Source organism: Nicotiana tomentosiformis, chromosome 6 (genome assembly GCF_000390325.3).
Source record: "Nicotiana tomentosiformis chromosome 6, ASM39032v3, whole genome shotgun sequence".
Classification (NCBI taxonomy): domain Eukaryota; kingdom Viridiplantae; phylum Streptophyta; class Magnoliopsida; order Solanales; family Solanaceae; genus Nicotiana; species Nicotiana tomentosiformis.
In genome coordinates this window covers 85,912,221-85,933,473 of record NC_090817.1, presented here as the reverse complement: position 1 = coordinate 85,933,473, position 21,253 = coordinate 85,912,221, and the positions used below count along the sequence as shown (strand labels likewise).

Here is a 21,253-nt window from a genome sequence, read left to right as displayed (position 1 = left end):
CTACTGCTAGAGGACAAGGGCGTCCTAGAGTTTCTCCTGTTGTGCCACCAATAGATCCAATGGAGGATCCTGTTATTAAGGAGCAAGTCTAGGTACATGCGCTGAGCCAGCCTCGACAGATTTCATGTCCGCACCTTGATTCCAGGAGGTCACGGGCCATATGCTTTGGTTCATGGCGAGCTGCAGAAGCTATTGGATAGATGGACCATACTATATCCTCCTACCTTTGGTGGTGAGCAACATGAGGACCCCCAAGATATTATTGATTGTTGCAGGGATAGACTATATAACATGAGAGTATTGGAGTCCCACGGGCGGACTTTACCACATTTCAGTTGGAGGGCAGGGCCCACAGATGGTGGCAGTCCTATCTTCTCAGCAGACTAGAAGGTTCTCTCCCTTGACTTTGGACCAGTTCGTACGTCACTTTCTAGAGATATATATCCCACCCTCTTAGAGGGAAGAGTTACGGGGTCAGTTCGAGCGGCTCCAGCAAGGTCAGATGTCTGTGATCGATTGTGAGGCGAGATTCTCTGAGTTGTTTCATCATGCACTTATTATACTCCTCACCGATGCATAGAGGGTGCAGTGGTTTATTGCGGGCATGCACTATGGTATCCAGGTCACTATGGCCCGAGAAATTGAGATGGGGACTCTTTACGAGCAGGTTGTGGAGATAGCTCGGAGGATCGAGGGTATTCCTCAGCAAGGCCAAAAGCAGGCGTCGAGAGACAAATAACCTCGATATTCTGGAGGGTTTAGTGTTGCTCCGTTTGGGGGCATAGGTCAGTTTGTGAGGGGCCAGTCTAGCAGGCCCACGTATTCAGCACCACCGGCTTCTCAGGGTGCTCCATTGCGGCCCTATTTCAATGCCATTCGAGAGAGCTCCTACCGTCCACCGGCTATTCAGGTTTTTTCCAGTAGGTGTTCAGGTCCCCAGGGTCAGACTCAGGTTCAGTCATATTTTGCACTGATAGGTTGCTATGAGTGTGCGGAGCTTGGTCATGTAAGGAGATTCTATCCCAGGCTTCGGGGCAAGGCCGTACAGCAGGGCCATGAGCCCATGATCACTGCACCAGTTGCCGCACTAGCCGTCCGGTCGTCCAGAGGCGGAGTGTGGGTGGGTAGGGGCTTCCCTAGAGGTGGAGGCCAGTCAGGTGATATGCCACTTAGTGTCTATGCCTTTCCAACCAGACAAGATGTAGTAGCCTCAGACAGTTTGATCACAGGTATTATTTCTGTTTGTGGTAAGGATGTTTCAGTACTATTTGATCCAGGGTCTACGTACTCATATGTTTCATCTTTGTTTGCTCATTATCTGGGTGTTTCTTATGAGCCCTTGGGTGCTCTTGTATATGTGTCCACATTAGTGGGCAATTCTGTTGTTGTGGATCGGATTTACCAGTCCTGTATTGTGACTTTCTTTGGCTATGAGACCAGAGCAGATCTTCTGTTGTTCAACATGACTGAGTTTGAGGACATCCTAGGCATGGACTCGTTGTCTCTGTACCATGTCGTTCTTGATTGCCACGCCAAGACTATTACCTTAGAGATACCAGAGTTGCCTAGATTAGAGTAGAGGGGTTCATCTATCAGTACCTCCAGCCAGGTTATTTCTTTCTTGAAGCATCGATATATGGTCGAGAATGGTTGTTTGGCTTATTTGGCTTACGTTCGGGATACTGCTACAAACACTCCCACGATTGGTTCAGTGCCCATGGTACGGTACTTCTCCGATGTGTTTCCTTCTAATCTACCAGTCATGCCACCAGATCATGATATCAATTTCTGTATTAATTTGGCATCAGTTACCCAGCCTATATAAATTCTACCATACCACATGGCTCCATAAGAGTTGAACAAGTTGAAATAACAGCTTGAGGAGTTTCTAGCAAAGGGGTTCGTCAGGTCGAGTGTGTCGCCTTGGGGTGCACTAGTGTTGTATGTGAAAAGAAGGATGGGACTATGCGGATGTGCATTGTTTACTGCCAGTTGAGTAAAGTTACCACTAAGAACAAGTACCCGTTGCCGCGTATTGATGATTTGTTTGGCAATTTGAAGGGTGCTAGAGTGTTCTCTAAGATCGACTTGAGATCTAGGTATCATCTGCAAAAGATCCGTGCTTCGGATGTTCCAAAGATGGATTTCCGGACTAGATATGGCTACTATGAGTTTCTAGTGATGCCTTTCGGCTTGAAGGGTGCCGATGGCGTTTATGGTTTTGATGAACCGGGTATTCAGGCCATATATTGACTCATTCGTCATTGTCTTCATTGATGACATATTGATCTACTTGCGTAGTATAGAGGTGCATGAGCAGTATTTGAGAGTTATGCTTCAGACCTTGCGGGAACAGAAGCTATATGCTAAGTTATCTAAGTGCGAGTTCTTTTTATATTCTGTGGCACTCTTGGGGCATGTGGTATCAGGTGATGGTATTAAGGTGGATGTCAGGAAGATGTATGCAGTCCAGAGTTGGCGTCGTCCTACCACATCGACCGAGATCAGGAGCTTCTTGGGGTTAGCAGGTTATAATCGTCAGTTCGTGGAGGGCTTCTTATCTATTACGACAGCTTTGACTAGATTGACCTAGAAAGGGTGCTCCATTCCGATGGTCCGATAATTGCAAGGAAAGCTTTCAGAAGCTGAAGACCGCATTGATTACGGCACCGGTGTTAGTGTTGCCTTTCGATTTAGGGATGTATATTGTGTATTTCTATGCTTCACGCGTTGGCCTGTATTGTTTGTCGATGCAGGGGGCGAGTTATTGCATATGCTTCACGTTAGCTGATGCCCTATGAGAAGAATTACCCCGTACATGATTTGGAGTTGGCCCGATAGTTCATGCCCTCCAGATCTGGAGGAATTATCTTTATGGGGTGTCCTGTAAGGTTTACACCAATCATCGCAGCTTATAGCATTTGTTCAAGTAGAAGGATCTCAATTTGAGGCAGTGCATGTGGCTCGAGTTACTGAAGGACTATGATATTATCATCTTTTATAATTCGGGCGGGGCGAATATGGTTGCGGATGCCTTGAGTAGAAAGGCCGAGAGTATGGGTAGTTTGGCATTCATTTTCGTGGAGCAGAGGCCATTGCCCTTAGACTTTCAGTCCTTTGCTAACAGACTTGTGAGATTGGATATTTCAGATCCCAGTCGAGTTCTTGCATGCGTTGTGGCTTATTCTTCATTATTTGAGTGTATCAAGGCTCGTCAGTACTATGATCCACACTTGCCGGTTCTTAGGGAGATAGTACTACAGGGTGGTTTCAAGGAGGTTACTATCGGTGAGGATGGTGTTCTGTGACTCCAGAGTCGCCTATATATTCCTATTGTTGATGTATTGAGGGAGAAGATTCTAGAGGAGGCACACAGTTCTCGGTATTCTATTCATCCAGGTGCTACGAAGATATATCGCGACCTAAGGCAACATTATTGGTGGCTGTGGATGTATGTAGCGATGTGCCTAAATTGCCAGCATGTTAAGTATGAGCACCAAAGTCCAGGTGGCCTACTTCAGCAGATGGTTATACCGGAGTGGAAATGGGAGTGCATCACTATGGACTTTGTAGTTGGGTTGCCGTGGATTTTGAGGAAGTTTGATGCAGTTTGGGTCATTGTCGACAGGTTGACCAAGTCGGCACACTTTATTCCGGTTGTGACTACATATTCTTCAGAGAGATTGGCCCAGATTTACATTCAGGAGATTGTTCGGTTGCATGGTGTGCCTTTTTCTATCATTTCAGATAGAGGCCCTCAATTTACTTCGCACTACTGGAGAGCAGTACAGAGCGAGTAGGGTACCGGGGTAGAGCTCCGCACATCCTTTCATCTGCAGACAGACGAGCAGTAGGAGCAGACAGTTCAAATCTTGGAGGATATGCTCAGAGCATGTGTGATTGACTTCAGAGGGCAGTGGGATCGATTCTTGCCTTTGGCCGAGTTTGCTTATAATAATAGTTATCAGTCCAGCTTTGAGATGGCTCTATTTGATGCTTTATATGGTTGGCGATGTCGTTCGCTCATCGGATGGTTAGAGCTCGGCGAAGCTAGGTTATATGGCACTGGCCTAGTGAAGGATGCCTTGGAGAAGGTAAAGTTGATCCGGGAGCGACTTCGCACAACACAATCCACATAGAAGAGCTACGTAGATCAAAAGGTGTGTGATTTATCATTTATGGTAGGCGAGAAGGTTTTCTTGAAAGTCGCGCCGATGAAGGGAATCATGAGGTTGGGAAGAAAGGAAAGATGAGCGTAAGGTTTATTGGCCCATTTGAGGGGTTGATGCGAGTTGGGGAGGTTGTTATGAGCTTACTTTGCCTCCCAGTATATCGGGAGCTCGTATGGTTTTCCACGTGTCTATGCTACGGAAATATCATGCCGACAGGTCGCATGAGTTAGACTACAACGTGATTAAGCTAGATGAGAGCGTGGGTTATAAAGAGAAGCCAGTTTCCATTGTTGACAGGCAGGTTCCCCAGTTGAGGTCTAAAAGGATTTCTGCGGTAAAGGTCCAGTGGAGGGGTCAACCAGTTGAGAAGGCAACTTGGGAGACCGAAGAGGACATGCAGAGTAGATATCCACACATATTCAGTACTTCAGATAAGATTCTAGCCCGTTCGACGACGAATGTTTGTTTAAGAGGTGGAGAATGTAACGACCCGATCGGTCGTTTTGCTTTCTAGATCCCTGTTCCCCTAATTAAGACACCCCGTAGGTGCCTTTACTTTTTTATGACTTGCGGGGATGGTTGACTTGGGTTTGGAAGGGTTCCGGTTGAAATCAGAACACTTGGTTCCTTAATAGTGGCCTAAGATGGCCAACTTTGACTTGAGTAAATGTTTTTAGTAAACGATATTGGAACCGGGGTTTGATGGTTCCAAAAGGTTTGTATAATGATTTTGGACTTGGGTGTGTGGTCGGATCGGGTTTCGGATAATCTGGTAGCGTTTCAACGTTTAATGTTGAAAGTTGGCGCATTGAAGGTTTTCAAGTTCTTTAAATTTGGTTTGGAGTAGACATGGGTTTTATCGTGGTCCGTTTGGGATTTTGAACTTGGGAATTGTTCCGTATGGTGATTTATGACTTGTATACAAAATTTGGTGTCATTCCGAGTAGTCTAAGTATGATTCGGCGCGTTCGGAGTAAGTTGAAAAGCTTGAAGTTCATAATTTGATTCAATTAGGTTTTGGGGGTGTGATTCTTAGTTTTGATGTTGTTTTACGCGTTCCGAGGGTTCGAGCAGCTCCATATTATGTTTATGGACTTGTTGGTGTAGTTTGACGGGGACCCGGGTGGCTCGGGTATGATTCGAACCACCCGGAGCTAAGTCCAAAAATCTGTCATTGTTGGTTCTGGTTTCCTTCTTCGCAATTGCTGAGGTTGTATCGCGTTCACGGAGAAGGAATTTGGGGGATTGGGAAATTGTTCATTGCGTTCGTGATATCCAGTCCACGTTCGCGAAAGTCTGGGACATGTGGCCTTTACGATCGCGTGAAAGGGGCTTGCATTCGCGTATGGGAAAAAGTGCCTGGGAGGGAGGCAACTTCGTTACTCTTCACATTCGCGAAGGGGACCCCGTGTTCGCGATGAAGGAAATCAGGGCCTGGGCCAGGTTTTCCTTTGCGATCGCGAGGCTTCTTCCGTGATCGCGAAGAAGGGTCAACTGGGTAGAGACTTGTTTTAAATCGGGGATTTGGTTCATTTTCTCTCATTTCACTTTGGGTTAGCCGATTTTGGAGTTCTTGGAGGGGGATTTTTCACCTATCATTGTAAGGTAAGTAATTACTACTTAATGTGAGTTTAATATATGGATTTTGGGTATATTTTAACATATAAATTGTGAAAATTAAAGGATTTTATTGAAAAACCTATGTTTTGATAATATGGTATTAGACCACAAAAATGATTATGGAATTGAGTAGAAATTATATATTTGTGTTCGTGAGATTATGGATAACTTTTATTTGCAAAATATTCCAGAATCTGGGCACGTGGGACCGGGGGTGAATTTTAGGAATCTTCCAATTGAGTTGGATGATTACTCTAAAGTTAAATTATAGACTTTTGAGCATAAATTGATTAATTTATACAATATTTGGCTAGTTTCGCATTGTGGCACCGATTTGAGGCTTTAGTGTCAATTGTGGACTGGGAATCGGACTTGAAAATGAGGTAAGTCTCTTGCCTAACCTTGTAAGAGGAAATTATCCCCGTAGGTTCTATAAGTGATTGTTTGCTAATAATTGTGGGTGTACGTGCGCACGATGTGACGAGAGTCCGCATGTAGCTAAAATGATGCTTATGTCCGGGTAGTTTTAGGACTCTACCATGTATTTCTTGTATTATATGTGCTCAACTAGTTAGTTTAATTCCTTAAATTATATTTGAAGATTGGATAAAGGATTTGTAAAGACTGAGCTTCACTACTTTGAGTTTTGGCGGGTTACTTGACTTTTGATGGAAATTATACCTTCCTTGAGTATTATTCTTGGGTAGTAGCCGTTAATCGGAGTTCATCGAGTATTCTCTCTTCCTGTGGATTGGGCTGAACGACTCAGCAGTATAATAGATGCATCTATTGTTTGCGCCAGTCGACCCTCGGCAGTGTACACACTATTCTAGATCGGGTCGTACGACCTCGGCATAAATCGTGCGTGATATTGCTTGGAGTCTGATTATACTTGATATTTCTTCCATGACTTGAGAATTTGTAATTACTTGATAGCTCTTATTTGTTGAAATTAGTATGTGATAGTTGGAGATTCTAATTGATATCTAGTTAAAGAACCACTTATTTATTGTTCATTATGATGTATTCCATGCTTATTTATAATTTCTGCACTTTATTAATTGACCCTTAGTAAATGGCAATATCGACCCTTCGTCAGTACTTCTTCGAGGTTACAGTAGATCGTACATGATCTAAGGCACTAATCGTACATGATCTGAGGCACGTGCATCTGGCGGCCATACAGACATGTACCCCCGTGTCACGACCCCAATTCCCTCCGTTGGATGTCATGACAATACCTAGTCTCTAAGACTAGGTAAGCCTAACACTTACTATTAGCAAAATTCAACCAACAACTGTTAAATATGAAATAGAAATCTCTATACAAAACTTACAATCCCCAAAACCAGTAGTACAAGTCTTAAGCTCTACTAAGTTTACTAGAAGATCTCTATGTACAATTGTTCCGGAATAGAAATAAATAGTACAAAGTAAAATTTCATAAGGTGTCTCCGAGGCTTGCGAACGCAACAACAGGTATACCTTGAGTCTCCACAGCAATGCCCGATCAGCTAGCTAATGATCAACAAACTCCAAGTACGTAGATCTGTACAAATATGTGCAGAAAGCATAGCGTGAGTACACCATGGCGGTACCCAGTAAGTATCAAGACTAACCTCGGTAGAGTAGTGACGTGGGATAGTCAAGGCACCTACAAGACTTAATAACATGTACAAGTATGAATGTGAAACTAACAGGGAACAATATCAATCTAAAGCTAAGCGTGATAATAATAATGAAACAATGTTGGTAATAGAAAACTAAAACCAACAATTAGCAACAAGACACAACAGGTAATAACGTCGTGGAGTAAGCTGAATATAGTTTAAGTTCGATGAAACCAAGTAAGGAAAAACAAGTAACACTCAATAAGAGCAACCACTTTCTCACAAGATTTGTTCAAGGACTTTCCCGAGTTATTTCACCTCATAGTCACATTTCACGGGTTCCAACTCATGAACCCTAATCACTTGGTATCTTGTGCCCACATTACAATTCATAACCACACGGATTACTCACGTGCCAATGGAGTGATAATATCTCATACCCGCGCGAATAACTCACGTGCCAATAATAATAATGACCTTGACCGCACGGACAACTCACGTGCCAGAAGAATAACTTTCACACAGAAGGCAAGTAGACGAGAATATATGTAAATGATCAATAGACATCGAGGTTCATCTTTTCAAACCAATATGAGTGATTAATTACGTGTATGCTTATGCAAGTGTTCTATCACAACTCGAGTCAACATGTAAGAGTAGAGACAGCAAATGGCACATAGGAAACAATACAACAAGACGTAAAATGCATGACTCACACCAGGTAGGCACACCACTACATAACTATCAGCAACAACAATATCCCTAGGCCATCACAAATCATCACAAATCATCCCCGACATAGCCCACGTTGTCTCGCTATGTGCGCAACAATAAAGTAAATGCCTGCCTTGTCTCACCGCACACGTATAATATTATTCTCACCTTGTCTCGCCACATACGTTACCCATATATATAGCTCGCCTTGTTACGATGCATGTGCGAATATACATAATAACAATAGAATGGACAACTCACGTGTGAACACCCCAACAAACCTCTCAACAATATCACGTGTGCCAAAACATAACAACACAATATAAGGTATTTCATCGCATGCGCTCATATGCCATAACTTTTCCTCAAAACAATTTCAATACCACAACCACGCATAGCCCTCGGTTCAACAACACTGAGTCCAACAGTATCAACAACAATAACACGAGATTACGCCAAGTAAATCAACACAAGAACTTCAGAACACAAAGGAACAGAAGAACGAGCTCACAAAGAAAGACACAACAGGGAATAATGGTCTCAACAAGAATAGCTCAAAAAGGGAAGAGATAATGTGCAACACTAATTTCACATATGTACAACTCGATGATAAGAGAGATAACATGAATCAATGATTCCAAATAAGGATAAGTCAACAGTGAAATAGATAACAAAACTTCAATTAAGGTTAAGCAAATTACGAAAAGTACTACGATAACTTAAATTAAGGTTAAGTAATTATAGAAAAGACAACATAACTTCAATTAAGGTTAAGCAATTACAGAAAAGACAACATAACTTCAACTAAGGTTAATTAATTACAGAAAAGATAACATAACTTCAATTAAGGTTAAGCAATTACGGAAAAGACAACATGGCATTAAAAGAGGCAACAACTTCAATCAAGGCACAAAAGAGTTTAATTGGCAATAAAAGTAGAACATGAATCAATTAATTCCAAATAAGAAACGTAAGGGTGAATTTAGTAAATGGAGGATTTAACATTATAAAACAACTTCATATATAATGAACATAAGAACCTAAGAGCCCTAAACGGTCAGATATTCCACAAATAAGCCCGAATACGCACTCGTCACATCGCGTAGACGGCCTTCCCATGACCTAATTAGGTTAGGAAAGTCACTTACTTCAAATCACGCTAAATTAATCCACTATTATGACTTTTCCTCGATTATCCAACTCCAAACGGCTCGAATCTAGCCAAAACAACTTCATACCATAAATATAAACTATAGGAAACTAATTCGAATAATAAAATTATGATCTTTGCAAAGAAATAAAAAGTCAACCCAGGCCCATGCCTCAAAACCCCACCAAAATTTAAAAATCCGAATACCCATTCGATAATGAGTCCAACCATACCAAAATTACTAAATTCCGACTCCGATTCGGCCTTCAAAACCTCAAATAAAATTTGGAAAAAATTGTATTCTAATCTCCAAAATCAAAAAAATAGGTGATGAATGATTTAAAATGCATGTTTCTGAGTATGTTTGCATATAATTTCTTATGTGATTTGCGGGATATTTCATGTTTATAAAAATATAATATGCTCATTACATGTTTATTTTGTGTAGGAATGAATTTGGTTGGAAGTTCGCAAGAATTGGATGATTTTATGCAAAAAGAGTAGAGATGCAAGACCTGGGAATGTACCACAATTGGTGCATTGCATGAAGGTAGGCGCAAAATGGCCTAGGAGATGAACAAAAAAACAGTGAAGTATGGAGGTTGGCGCTGGACCTAGCACGCGGAAGAACAAATAAGAAGAAAAACAACTGGGAGCGTGCAAGAAGTTGCGCGTTGCACTAACTCTAGCACGCGACTCAGCGTGTCCTTTTTGAATTTGGAGAGATCAAGGATGCCCCACATCAACTCTAATTGATATAAATACATCATAACATGTCCTTTAGAAGAGGAAGACACTGTTTTAGGGTTAGACAACACCTAAGGAGGCGAGAACATGCTAGGAGCAAGGAGGAAGATTCAACCATGAGTTTTTCCCCTTCTTCTTCCTATTTTTCATTGTTGGTTATGATTTTTAGTATTGTAGTTTTACATACTATTATGAATAACTAATTTATTAACCAGAGTTTTGATGGGACCTCTTGGAGGTTGAATTCTTGTTATGTTTTAATATAATTTTAAATTTTGGATTTATCTGCTTGTTCAACTACGTGCTTATTTCAGTTGATTGAATGGCCATCGGTTGGTTGTGCCTATTTATTATGTGTTTCTTGAGAAAGGATACATATTTAGGTGGTTGTTGAAAAATGTCACTCCTAAGGTATATAAGAGATCAATACCGTGGATTTAAAAGCGAGATTAGAGATAACGAAACTTTGACATGATCCTAGTGAGCGGTGAAAAAAATACGAGCTAGCATAATTTGAGTGCTCGAGAGAGAATTACATAAGTCGAGTGCTCATGATCAGTAGAGAATACTTAGACGAAATTATAAGAGATGTAGCGAGAAGGATTCCGACGATTGGGAAATTCATAACTCTAGGCCTCCTTAATTTTGTCTCCAGTCCTTAGTTTCTTTAGTTAATAAATTTCTACTGCTTTTTTATAATCATTAGTTAATTAGTTTAAGTAACTTAGAAAGCTTTCCCTTTTGGTGATATTGAACAGTTATAGTGAAACTTTAGTTTTCTGTGGGATTCGACTCTGGACTCTTAGACCGAATTATATTTGCAGCGACCACTTATACTTTTTAGGACTAGAGTTGGGCGTGATCAAATTTTGGCGCCGTTGCCGGGGAACTAACGGTGTAGCTATAGCTGTAAATATTGCTTGGTGTCAAGTTTGAACTTTTACTTTATTTTATTTTTATTTTATTTTTTTATTTTTGATTTAAGAAACATGACATCTTGAAATTATGGGGGTTTAGGTGTAGGTAATTCTACTTTTGATCCTTATACATATTGTGAAGGAACCCACACATGGCAAAATTATCAAAATATTCCCGAGAGTGGGTTATGTGCACCAACTCAATCTTATGTGTCGAATGTGTGTGGTATGTGTGGTGGTCTAGATGGTCACTTTCATAGTTGTGCTTATATTTCTTATCCTCCCCCAACCCCTCACTATGATGCTTCTACTTTTTCTTGTAAAGTTAATAGGAACAAAGAACCCAGGGATGATGACCTGAAAGAGATTAAAGATTTGCTAAGGTTCTTTGTGGAACAAAATAATGACACACAATTACAGATACAAAGGCAAGAGGAAACTATTCACAACTTGAAGTTTCAAATGAGTCAAATGGTAGAATCTTTGAATGTTCAACAAGCCAATATGGTGGATAGTAGCCGAAAACAATATGAATTAGAGTCATCAGTTGACACTCTAATGGATATGGTTAGAGTAGAATACCAAAACCTATCCAACTAGAATTTGAGGATGTCGATGTTGAAGACATGATACTAGAGTCAGCCAAGGATATTAAGGATACAAATTTTGTTGATTCTAGTGTCAACGATATTAAGGATGTTAAAAGTCCTGGAGTTTATGTATTTGAGCATATTGATCCTCACTCCAAGTATTTTTCCACATTATGTTTGGATGATGATATGAAAATAGAGTCATCCGATCCAATTGAGGAATCAAGGAATGAGGAACAAGGTCCCTACATTCTGGAATTTTTCATGCCAGTAAGACAGAATTGCATACCTCATCTAAAGGCGAAGAAGTGTAGAATAGTACAGTAGTTGTTTGGGCTAACTAGATTTGTTCCACCACCCTTGGAGCATAATCGAAAACTTGAAGAAAAACTTGGGGTTCAATTCATAAACTCAAGGTGGAGACAGAAAATGGTTCACGTCGAGCCGTGGCGTTAAATCAGGCGCTTGTTGAGATGTAACCCGACTTTTCTGCTTCCTTTTATTTTTAATTTTTTTATTGTATTCATTTTCTAGTGTCATTTGTTATTTTCTAGGAGCATGGGAAGCAAAGCCATTGGAAGAAAGCAAAAGCAAGTGAGATAATTCGAACTAAGTGTGAGGTTCCCGCACAAAGAACTAAGTCTGGGAGAAGTCTGAGTACCCCATGAGCTGCTAATGCTTCGGCCTTTGGCCTACCAGGGAGTTTCTTTTACCCTCTTGTATTTTTAGGTGTGCATTGGGGACAATGCACAATTTTAAGTGTAGGGTGAAGATACTGTTTGTGTGATTTCCTATGCTATTTTAGTTGTATTATTTTATGTGTGTTGAAAATAATTAAAATAAAAATAATAATTAGGTAGAAATAATCCCTCTTGGTTTTTATTATGGGCACGGTTCTTTTCTAAAGGATGACTCTTTGAACCGGGAAGTAGGTTGTTTTTTTGTAGGTGGAATTTTCAAAAGGTTTTGGACTCTTCCCTACGATGGACTTCCTAGAAAATTTTATTGAGGGTTTAAAGTCTAAAGAAAAATACAAAAAGATTTTTTTTTCAACTGATAATGGAATAGGAAGAACTTGAGTGTCTATGTTTTTGACATGATTTATATCGGGGCTTAGAGGTAGAGCATTTGTACTGGGTATTTTCTTCTTGGTTCTTGTGACTATATGCCTTGAGTTTATGTGTGACTTCCTTTTGACGCTTGGGATCATTTATTGACTCATGTTGTTACTTTCTAGTGTTTGGATTATATGATGACTATGCTAGTTGCTTTAACTTGAGAGCCGGATCTGAGCCGTCCTGAGTAAGTCATGTGCATTGTATTGGGTGAGATTTTGGTTGTACTTTGCGTCATCCCTTGTTAGTCTAGAACTTGTCCCGTGTATGAGTCGAAGCGAAATGATTAAGTCATGTGAGTCTAGGAAATGATATAGGCATTTCTTTGATTGACCCTTGAGCCTATTTGCCTACTAGTGATAACATTCGTAGTCAGCCTTTTGAGCCCGTAGACCTTTTTCTTTGGCACCCACATTACGAGCCAACCCCTATTTTGTTATAAATCATATCTTGTTCACCCTTTACCTCCAAAAGCACTTAAGTCGCTAAAACAGTAAGGAAAAGATTGGGTAGCTTTTGAGTGGAACCATAAAAAGGCTGGCAAGGTGCATTTGTGGATAAAAGTCTTACTAGACGGAAATACCAAATTAAGGAGAGTGTAAAAAAAACACAAAAGAAAAAAAATAAAAAATGAATGACACCTCCCTTATGTTTGGTTGGGCTAGTGAGTATCTATATGTTGATGTACTTAATGAAGAAAGGCTTAATTTTGTATGGTTTCACGACAAAATATTGAATTTGTCATGACAAGATTGTGCTTGAAAGTGTGGTGTATTAAAGTGCTTAGGAGGGTTATTCACTATTTTCCTATATATATATATATATATATATATATATATATATATATATATATATATATATATATATATATATATATATATATATATCCTACCCGTCCCTTAGCCTACATTACAACCTATAAAGTCCTACTTGATCATCGATTTTACCAGCTTAAATTAGTCGAGTCTTACACTACGGGCAAGCCTATGGTACGAACTTGGGTTGCATATGAGTTTCTTTGCGAGAGTGAGCGAGTTCTTTCAATATGTGAGTCCTTATTTATACTTGAATTTCGGTGTGTCAACAATGTGTTCCCTAGACGGGTTCACTTTTTCTTGAGTCTCCTCCACATTTTCATCAATATCAATCCTCCCTTCGTCATTTGCTTGGACCACATTGTTTGGAATCTCATCTTCTTGAATCACATGTTCATCATCCACAATATTTCTTTGACTTGAGGTGGTTGCATCCCCACCTTTTCCACTCCTTGTAGTCACGGCCAAGGCATATCCCGTGTTGTTCCCACCCTTCGGGTTCACCACCGTGTCACTTGGTAGAGCCCCCTTAGGACGATTGTTTAAAGCTTGCGAGATTTTCCCCAATTGAACTTCCAAATTACGAATTGAAGTGTTGTGAGAGGCTAGTTGAGGAGTCGACATTCTTCTCCATCATTTGTTTAAATATGTTCTCAATTCGTCCCATCTCATTATTGGAAGAGCTAGGACCATGGGAAGGATAAGGAGGTGGGTTACTTGGTTGTTGATACATCGAGTACCTTTGAAAGCCCGACCCTCGATTCCCTTGATTATTTTTCCATCCCCCTTGGTTGTTGCCTCCCCAATATCCTTGACTATTTTCACCCTAATTGCTTTTGTTATTTTGATTGTTCCAATTCCCTTGATTGTTTTGACCATTCCAATTACTTTGGTTGTATTGATTGTTCCAATTCCGTCGATTACCTTGAGATCACCATTGTTGTTGATTCAGGCGTTGAGAGTTGTTTCTTTGCCCTTGGAAGTTGTTCACATATTGTACTTCCTCCTCTTGTTCATTGTAAGATCCATCGTGGTCAAACCTACTATCTTCTAGGACATATTGTTTCGCACGGTTTTTCACTTGTTGACCCCTTTGCCTTCGCTTGTTCACTATCATATTTACTCCTTCCATTGCATTTACTTGCTTAGAACCTTGAACTTGTTGAAGTTGAGCTTTGGCAAATTGATTCATTGTGGTGGTCAAATCGGCAATTGCTTGCCCATGATCATGCAATTCTTTATGTAGGTGAATCACATTTGGATCACCTTGAGGAACATTTACTCTACATTGCCATGCCGATGAGGTATCCGCCATTTCATCTAAGATCTCACAAGCTTCGGCATATGGTGTTGTCATGAAATTTCCACCGGCAAGTTGGTTGACCACGCATTGATTGGTAGTATTGACTTCCCTATAGAAAGTTTGTTGAATCATAGCCTCAGTCATGTCACTGTTCGGGCACTCTTTCACCATAGTTCGGTACCTCTCCCATATCTCATGCAACGATTCATTGGGTTCATGTTTGAATGCTAGAATTTCGTCTCTAAGAGTAGCCATATGCTCGGGGGAAAAGAACTTGGAAATACATTTCTCCGCCAATTCATCCCATATATGGATGGAATGGTTTGGCAACCTTTCTAACCAATTCAAGGCTTTCCCCCATAGTGAGAAAGGAAATAGCCTCAACCTTAAAGCATCCTCATAGATGTTTGTCTGTTTACTCCCCTAGCAAGTGTCCAAGAATCCTTTCAAATGTTTGTACGCATTTTGATTCGGAGCCCCGGTAAAGAATCCCTGTTGCTCTAGCAATATGAGCATAACATTAGCGATTTGGAAGTTGCCCGCCCTAATGCGGGGCGGGACTATGGCACATGCATAACCTTCATTTGGAAACAACCCGTGTTGAGCCGCTCTTGGTTAAGGTAGGGGAGGGACAGGAACATTGTCATGAGTCGACCTCGTCTAATTGCTTGAGATTCAAGAGGAACCTCGTCAACTTGGTCATCATTCACATCCTCCCCCAATGGCAAGTTTCTGAGAGGATCATTGTTGTTGAGAGCCATTTTTGTACCTACAATTGTTTCACCAAAAAAGATTAGTAACACGAAAAGAAAGGAAGACAAGTCACACACAAAACCAAATATATAGCGTAATCCGTTTTTAGCTCCCCGGCAACGGCGCCAAAAATTTGAGCTCGCCCAAATCACACCTCAGTTTGGGGTTCTGAAGCGGTCGATTGCAATAATAATTACCCAACTGGGAGTCGGGACCGAATCCACAGGGAGCGTAGATGGGATTAGGTATATATTCGGACTAAGCGTGTAAAATGTTGAAGATGCACTTCCACAAACAGTGTTTTGATTCTACTTCTAAATAATGCTCCGGTTTGCAAATGTAAAGCTAGAGAATAATATTTTTGATGTTATTTTTCAAGTATGTAAAAGATCTAGGGCTGTAACTTCCACCTAGGTATTTTCCTAATGGATTGTGGGCTTTAGAGCGGGTTTTGTTGGTCGGGGTGTATTATGGAAATCAAAACACAATTACCCACTCAATTACCACTCGGTAATAGAGTGGTTTTTCCTAATTTGGCTTTCTCAAGTCCAAATGGGTAATGCACAAAACAGTTGGTAGATGCTCAAGTCGGGTTTTACTATCTCTAGATTCAACCCTTTAATTGGGACTATTAATTTATTGAGTTCATCCCAATTTCTTGTTAGCCAAGTTTTCCTAGACTCTCTTTCTCAAGTAGAAACTAAGTCAAATAGGCTTGAATCAATGTTTGCAATCATTAATTCTACAATTATAGCAAGAACTAGGCTAAATATTACACACCCAACCATAAACAAGCCCAAAATCAAACACCTATTAGGCACCCACACTAGGGTTGGGTCACAACCCTAGCTAGAAATTTAGCTACTCATAGTGGGTGATGAAGAAAATAAAGAAGAAAAGATGATTAAACTCATATCTAATGACAAATAGATGAAAATCCAATGTAAAATTGACAAGCTATGATAAAGTTTCCTAAAATAGTAAAGAAAAATGGATACCAACTTTCAGATATTCCAAACTTGACCTAATTTTGTCAAAAAAGACTATTTTTACACAGCAGAAATTTTCGGATAAAATTGCCCTTTCGGCGGTTCGGCGGTTCTGCAATTCTATGTGCAGTCAACACTTTGCTACAGCTCTTAACAGGAGTGGTTTCTGTAGCCGCACAATTCTGAACCGCATCCGTACTTCTTGAAATCTGCGGACCGCACAATTCTGGGTGTGGCAGCAAATCTTGAGTTCTGCGGACCGCACTATTCTGGGTGCGGCCGCACATTTGATTTCTGCGGCCGCACAATTATAGTGCTATCTGTAGATCTTGATTGCCGTGAATTCCCAACTCTTTGAACCTTGACTTCTGCGGCCGGACATTTATTGTGTGGTCCGCACTTTGCATTGCAGCACTATCAAATTATCTTCTTGTTCTGCGGCCGCAGACAGAATTCTACGGTCTGCACTTTAGCCTTTTTGCTTGATTTTTGTCCTTGTTCAAAATCACTCCTTCTTGAGTTGAATTTCATCACTTTGGCTCATTTTCCAATACTCCTGCAAGTAAGCATATTTTATCAGTTTTCGGGAATACCTTTTAGTATTTGTGAACTAAAACAAAAGTCAAAAGGCGCAAAAAAGTAGTCAAAATCCCCACTTATCATGTGCTATGATGAGTTGTGATTTTTTGGTTATATGCGCACATGGTGCAAGTCTGTTTGGGTCTTATAGCAAAATTTGAGAAAGATGGTTATTAGGGTGTTGAATGGTTGATTACACCTTGGTTATGTTCTTTTAGGGCTGTAGTATAAAGTGTTATTCGCTTCTCCATGGTTATGGTCATGCACTTGCGTACTTGGTGTCGAATTGCTAATTGTTGTTGATTTTGAGTATTGGGGCTCGAGGTATTGCATATGGATCAGTGTTTGGATGGGGTCACGCGTTGCATCAGAGTTATGTTGAGATATGATCCTTTGTGTTAGACTCGTGTGTTTTGGTTCTACTGTGTGTGATGGGTTCTTAGCAATGCGTTGTGGTGGTACTTGTTGAGCTTGCGAAACGGTTCTCTCATTTGAGTTATTCTTCATTTTTGAGTGCATTTGTATTGTCGCGTAATGGTGCACAAATTGCACGGTTTGTGGCTCCAGTTAGTATTGGTATGGCATGTCAGTAGGGTACCTTGAATTTGATGAGATGTAGTCTTTGGGCCTGAGGTGGTTGCTATCGAATTTGATTACGGTGTGTTTGGAAAAGTAATATCAGAAGTTATCTAAGAATTTGGGCTATGGTTCTAGTTAGGTGAGAGAGCTCCGTAACTGGTTGATCTCATGAGTGGTGATGATTTCTGCATTTTTCTTTCATCATCAACAGTGTAAGAAGGTTTTAGAATGAGGTTTTTGTATGATATGAGGTTTATTACCGGTATTGGGTTTGTACTTAGCAGATACTGTGGTCAAAAGTTATTGCTGTGAGAATTTGAGTTATGTGGTATATTATGTGATTGCATCTTGGGCTAAGGTTATGGCTTAATACAACTTGTTAAGACTTATACAGTATGCAAACGCGAGATTCGGGTCTTGTAAGGAGTTCCAGATGTTGGAAATTGGGTTCTAAGGTTTGCGGACTAAGGTTAAAGTAATGATCTTCAGTGATGTTGCGTTGTCAGGCCTATATGGAATAGTATGATGTGGGATCACCCACGGGTATGTTCATGGTGAGGTGGCACAATGATTTGATGGCTTCAAAATGACTCTTGGCACGTTCGAGGACGAACGTATGTTTAAGTGGGGAGAATGTAAGGACCCAACCGATCGTTTTGAGCATATGCCTTCTGTTCAGCTATTTGAAGTCTTGAGCAGCATCGTATGATGTATTATGACTTGTGCGAATCGTCGGTTTTGGTTTTCAGGTTATTCGAAATTGATTTTGAAGAATAAATTTCATGACTGAAGCTTTAAAGCTGAAAGAGTTGACCAAGTTTGACTTTTTAGTATTTGATCTTGGAATGGAGTTTTGATGGGTCCGTTAGGCCCGGATGGACTCGGGCGTATGCTCGAATTTGCATTTGGATATTTCTAGAAGGTTTCGACACTAATTGGCAAAAGCTGAAAATTTGATGGTTTGGAAAGTTCATAAGTTTGACTGAGAGTTGACTTTGAGGATATCATATTTGGATTGTGGTTTTGGCAACTGGAATATCTTCGTTATGGCATTTGGGACTTGTGTGCAAAATTTGAGCTCATTCCGGGTTGATTTGATATGTTTCGGTACTAGTTTTGTAAGTTAAAATATTCAAAGTTTATTGTGTTTGATTTGAGGTGCGATTCATCATTTTGATGTTGTTATGCGAGATTTGAGGCCTCGATTAGGTCCGTGTTAGGTTATGGGACTTGTCGGTAAGTTTGGGCGGGGTCCCCAGGGACTCAGGCGTGTTTCAGATTGATTTCGGGCTATTTTTCTTCATGTTCTCACTGCTGGTTCTGCTGATGTCTGGTGCACCCAGTGTTCTTCGCGATCGCGGATTGAGGGATGCAATCGCGTAAGGGAAAATTGGAGCTGAGTATTTCTTCTTCGCATTCGTGAATAATAGTCCGCGTTCGCATAGGTTATGGCAGATTGAGCATCGCGTCCGCATAGGTCTGCATGCATTTGTAGTGTAGAGCTGAGCTGGGCAGATCTTCATGGCTTCTTCATTGCGTTTGCGAGCCTGAGGCCGCGCTCGCATAAATTCTTTTTGAGGCTGAGCAGTTTGTGCTTCGCGATTGTAAAGACTGTTCCGCGATCACGGAGTGCATTTTCAGGGGCAGTGCATTTTCTCCGGCGCGATCGCGATTCATTGATTCCCCTAGTGATTATAAGTACTCTAATTTTGGGGGTTTGGACCATTTTTGAATATTTGGAGCTATGGAGCTCGGATTGAGATGATTTTTAAAGTGATTTTTACCATGTGGATTGGGGTAAGTGTCCTCTACCCAATATTTGATTATATTTCATGAATCTGTCTTCGTTTTTGGCATTTGATTGAGGATATCAAGAGAGAAAATTGGGAGGTTTTGTCTAAAGTTTCATAGAGTAAATATTCGGGTTTCGAACATTGATTCAGAGTCGGATTGAGTGAAACTAGTGTGGTTGGACTCATAATTGAATCGGTTGTCAGATTTTGTGAGTTTTGTAGGGTTCCGAGGTGCGTGCCTGGGTTTGACTTTTGGGTTGACTTTCGGATTTTGATTAAAGATTCGACCTTTATCATTTGGAATTGTTTCTTTAGGCATTATTTGATGTATTTGAGTCATTTTTGGCTAGTTTCAAGCCGTTTGGAGGTAGATACGAGCGGGATAGCATCTTTGGAGTATCGTTTGGCTTACTGGGTATTGGATTTGGCTTGTTCAAGGTAAGTAACACTTCTAAACTTGGTGTTGAGGGTATGAACCCCTGAATATGCGTGATATGTATTTGGTGTTGAGGTGATGCACGTGCTAGGTGACGGGCATATGGACGTGCACTGTGTCAATTATGACTCGGTTATTTCTGTGGTACTATGTAGTTACCTAATCTTAATTGTATTTATGAAATCTCTACGTGCCAGAGTAATTGAGCTCTGATCCATGTTAGAAACCATGTCTAGGCTATATTCTTATCCTGTTGGATCCCACTGAGGGCATTTCTATTGTTGAGTTATTTGCTTATATTGCAATTACATACTCAGCCATACACATTCATTTGCATATCATATCTCAGTCACTGTTACCATTTATTGATACATCACATCATCATTTTGGGCTAATTTTCATGACATTGTGAGCACGAGATACTGCTACAATTGTTGACTGAGTGAGGCAAAAGGCCTGATTGTGAGAATATTGATGGTATCGGGTTGCACGCCGCAGCAAGTATTATTAATTCATGATGGGATCGGGCTACATGCAACAACAAGTATTATTGATTCATGCCATGATTGGCTTATTATAGCGCTTGGGCTGGATCTGCCCCTCCGAAGTCTGAACACCTACAGTGAGCGTAGGTACCTGCTAAGCGCGAGTGTCGAGAGCGAGTGTCGAGTGATTGGGAGAACTTAGTGATTGTGAGGACTGAGTGACCGGGAGGATAGCGTGAATTGATACTATGAGAGTATGCATATGGTTTTATCACTTTGTTGCATTGCATTCGATATGCACACTTGACATACATGCATAAAGATGCATTTTCATCTTGCTGTACGATATTACGTCATTCATGACTTCACATACACATTGACATGCAGGCATAAATATTTACTTTCCTCATGCCATACGATATTGAAACCTTTACCTGTTGAAAGATTTTTGGGTTTGACTTACAAATGCTTCATTGGTATTGTGATACTCGCAGGATTTATCGACTGTTGATTTTTGGATTTTTGGGTTTGACTTAGTCAATCGAGTAGCGGAGTTGGATCGGCTATGGTGATTCATGTGCTCTATGGATTTGGAGACCGGGAGGTCTCAAAAGCAGATTGTTTTTGGGTTGCAGACTGTGAAGATGTGGTAAAAGTTAGGAAGATGGTTGTACGTGCTATGGCTAGGTCATTGTGGACTTTTGGAGGGGCATTCACCAATTTTTGGATGACCAGAGTTGATTCGGGGGTCCAATAGTAGGCCCGAGGAGGATGTGTATTCTACACCGAGTCGGTTTTGTTGACTCAGCACAGTTAGTGTTGATGGGTAAATCATTAGGTTAGAGTTGAGCTTGAGCGTGTTCTGATATGTTCTATGTGTTACCCT

At 40.7% G+C, this 21,253-nt stretch overlaps 1 protein-coding gene across 1 annotated transcript; it reads left to right on the top strand.

Moving 5' to 3' along the window:
* The first annotated feature begins 628 nt into the window (after positions 1-628).
* On the top strand, positions 629-1,579 carry LOC138894350 (uncharacterized). The gene is made up of 2 exons (XM_070179043.1): positions 629-695; positions 786-1,579. Exons 1-2 carry the CDS (start codon positions 629-631, stop codon positions 1,577-1,579), a joined length of 861 nt encoding a protein of 286 aa, XP_070035144.1.
* Positions 1,580-21,253: the final 19,674 nt, after the last annotated feature.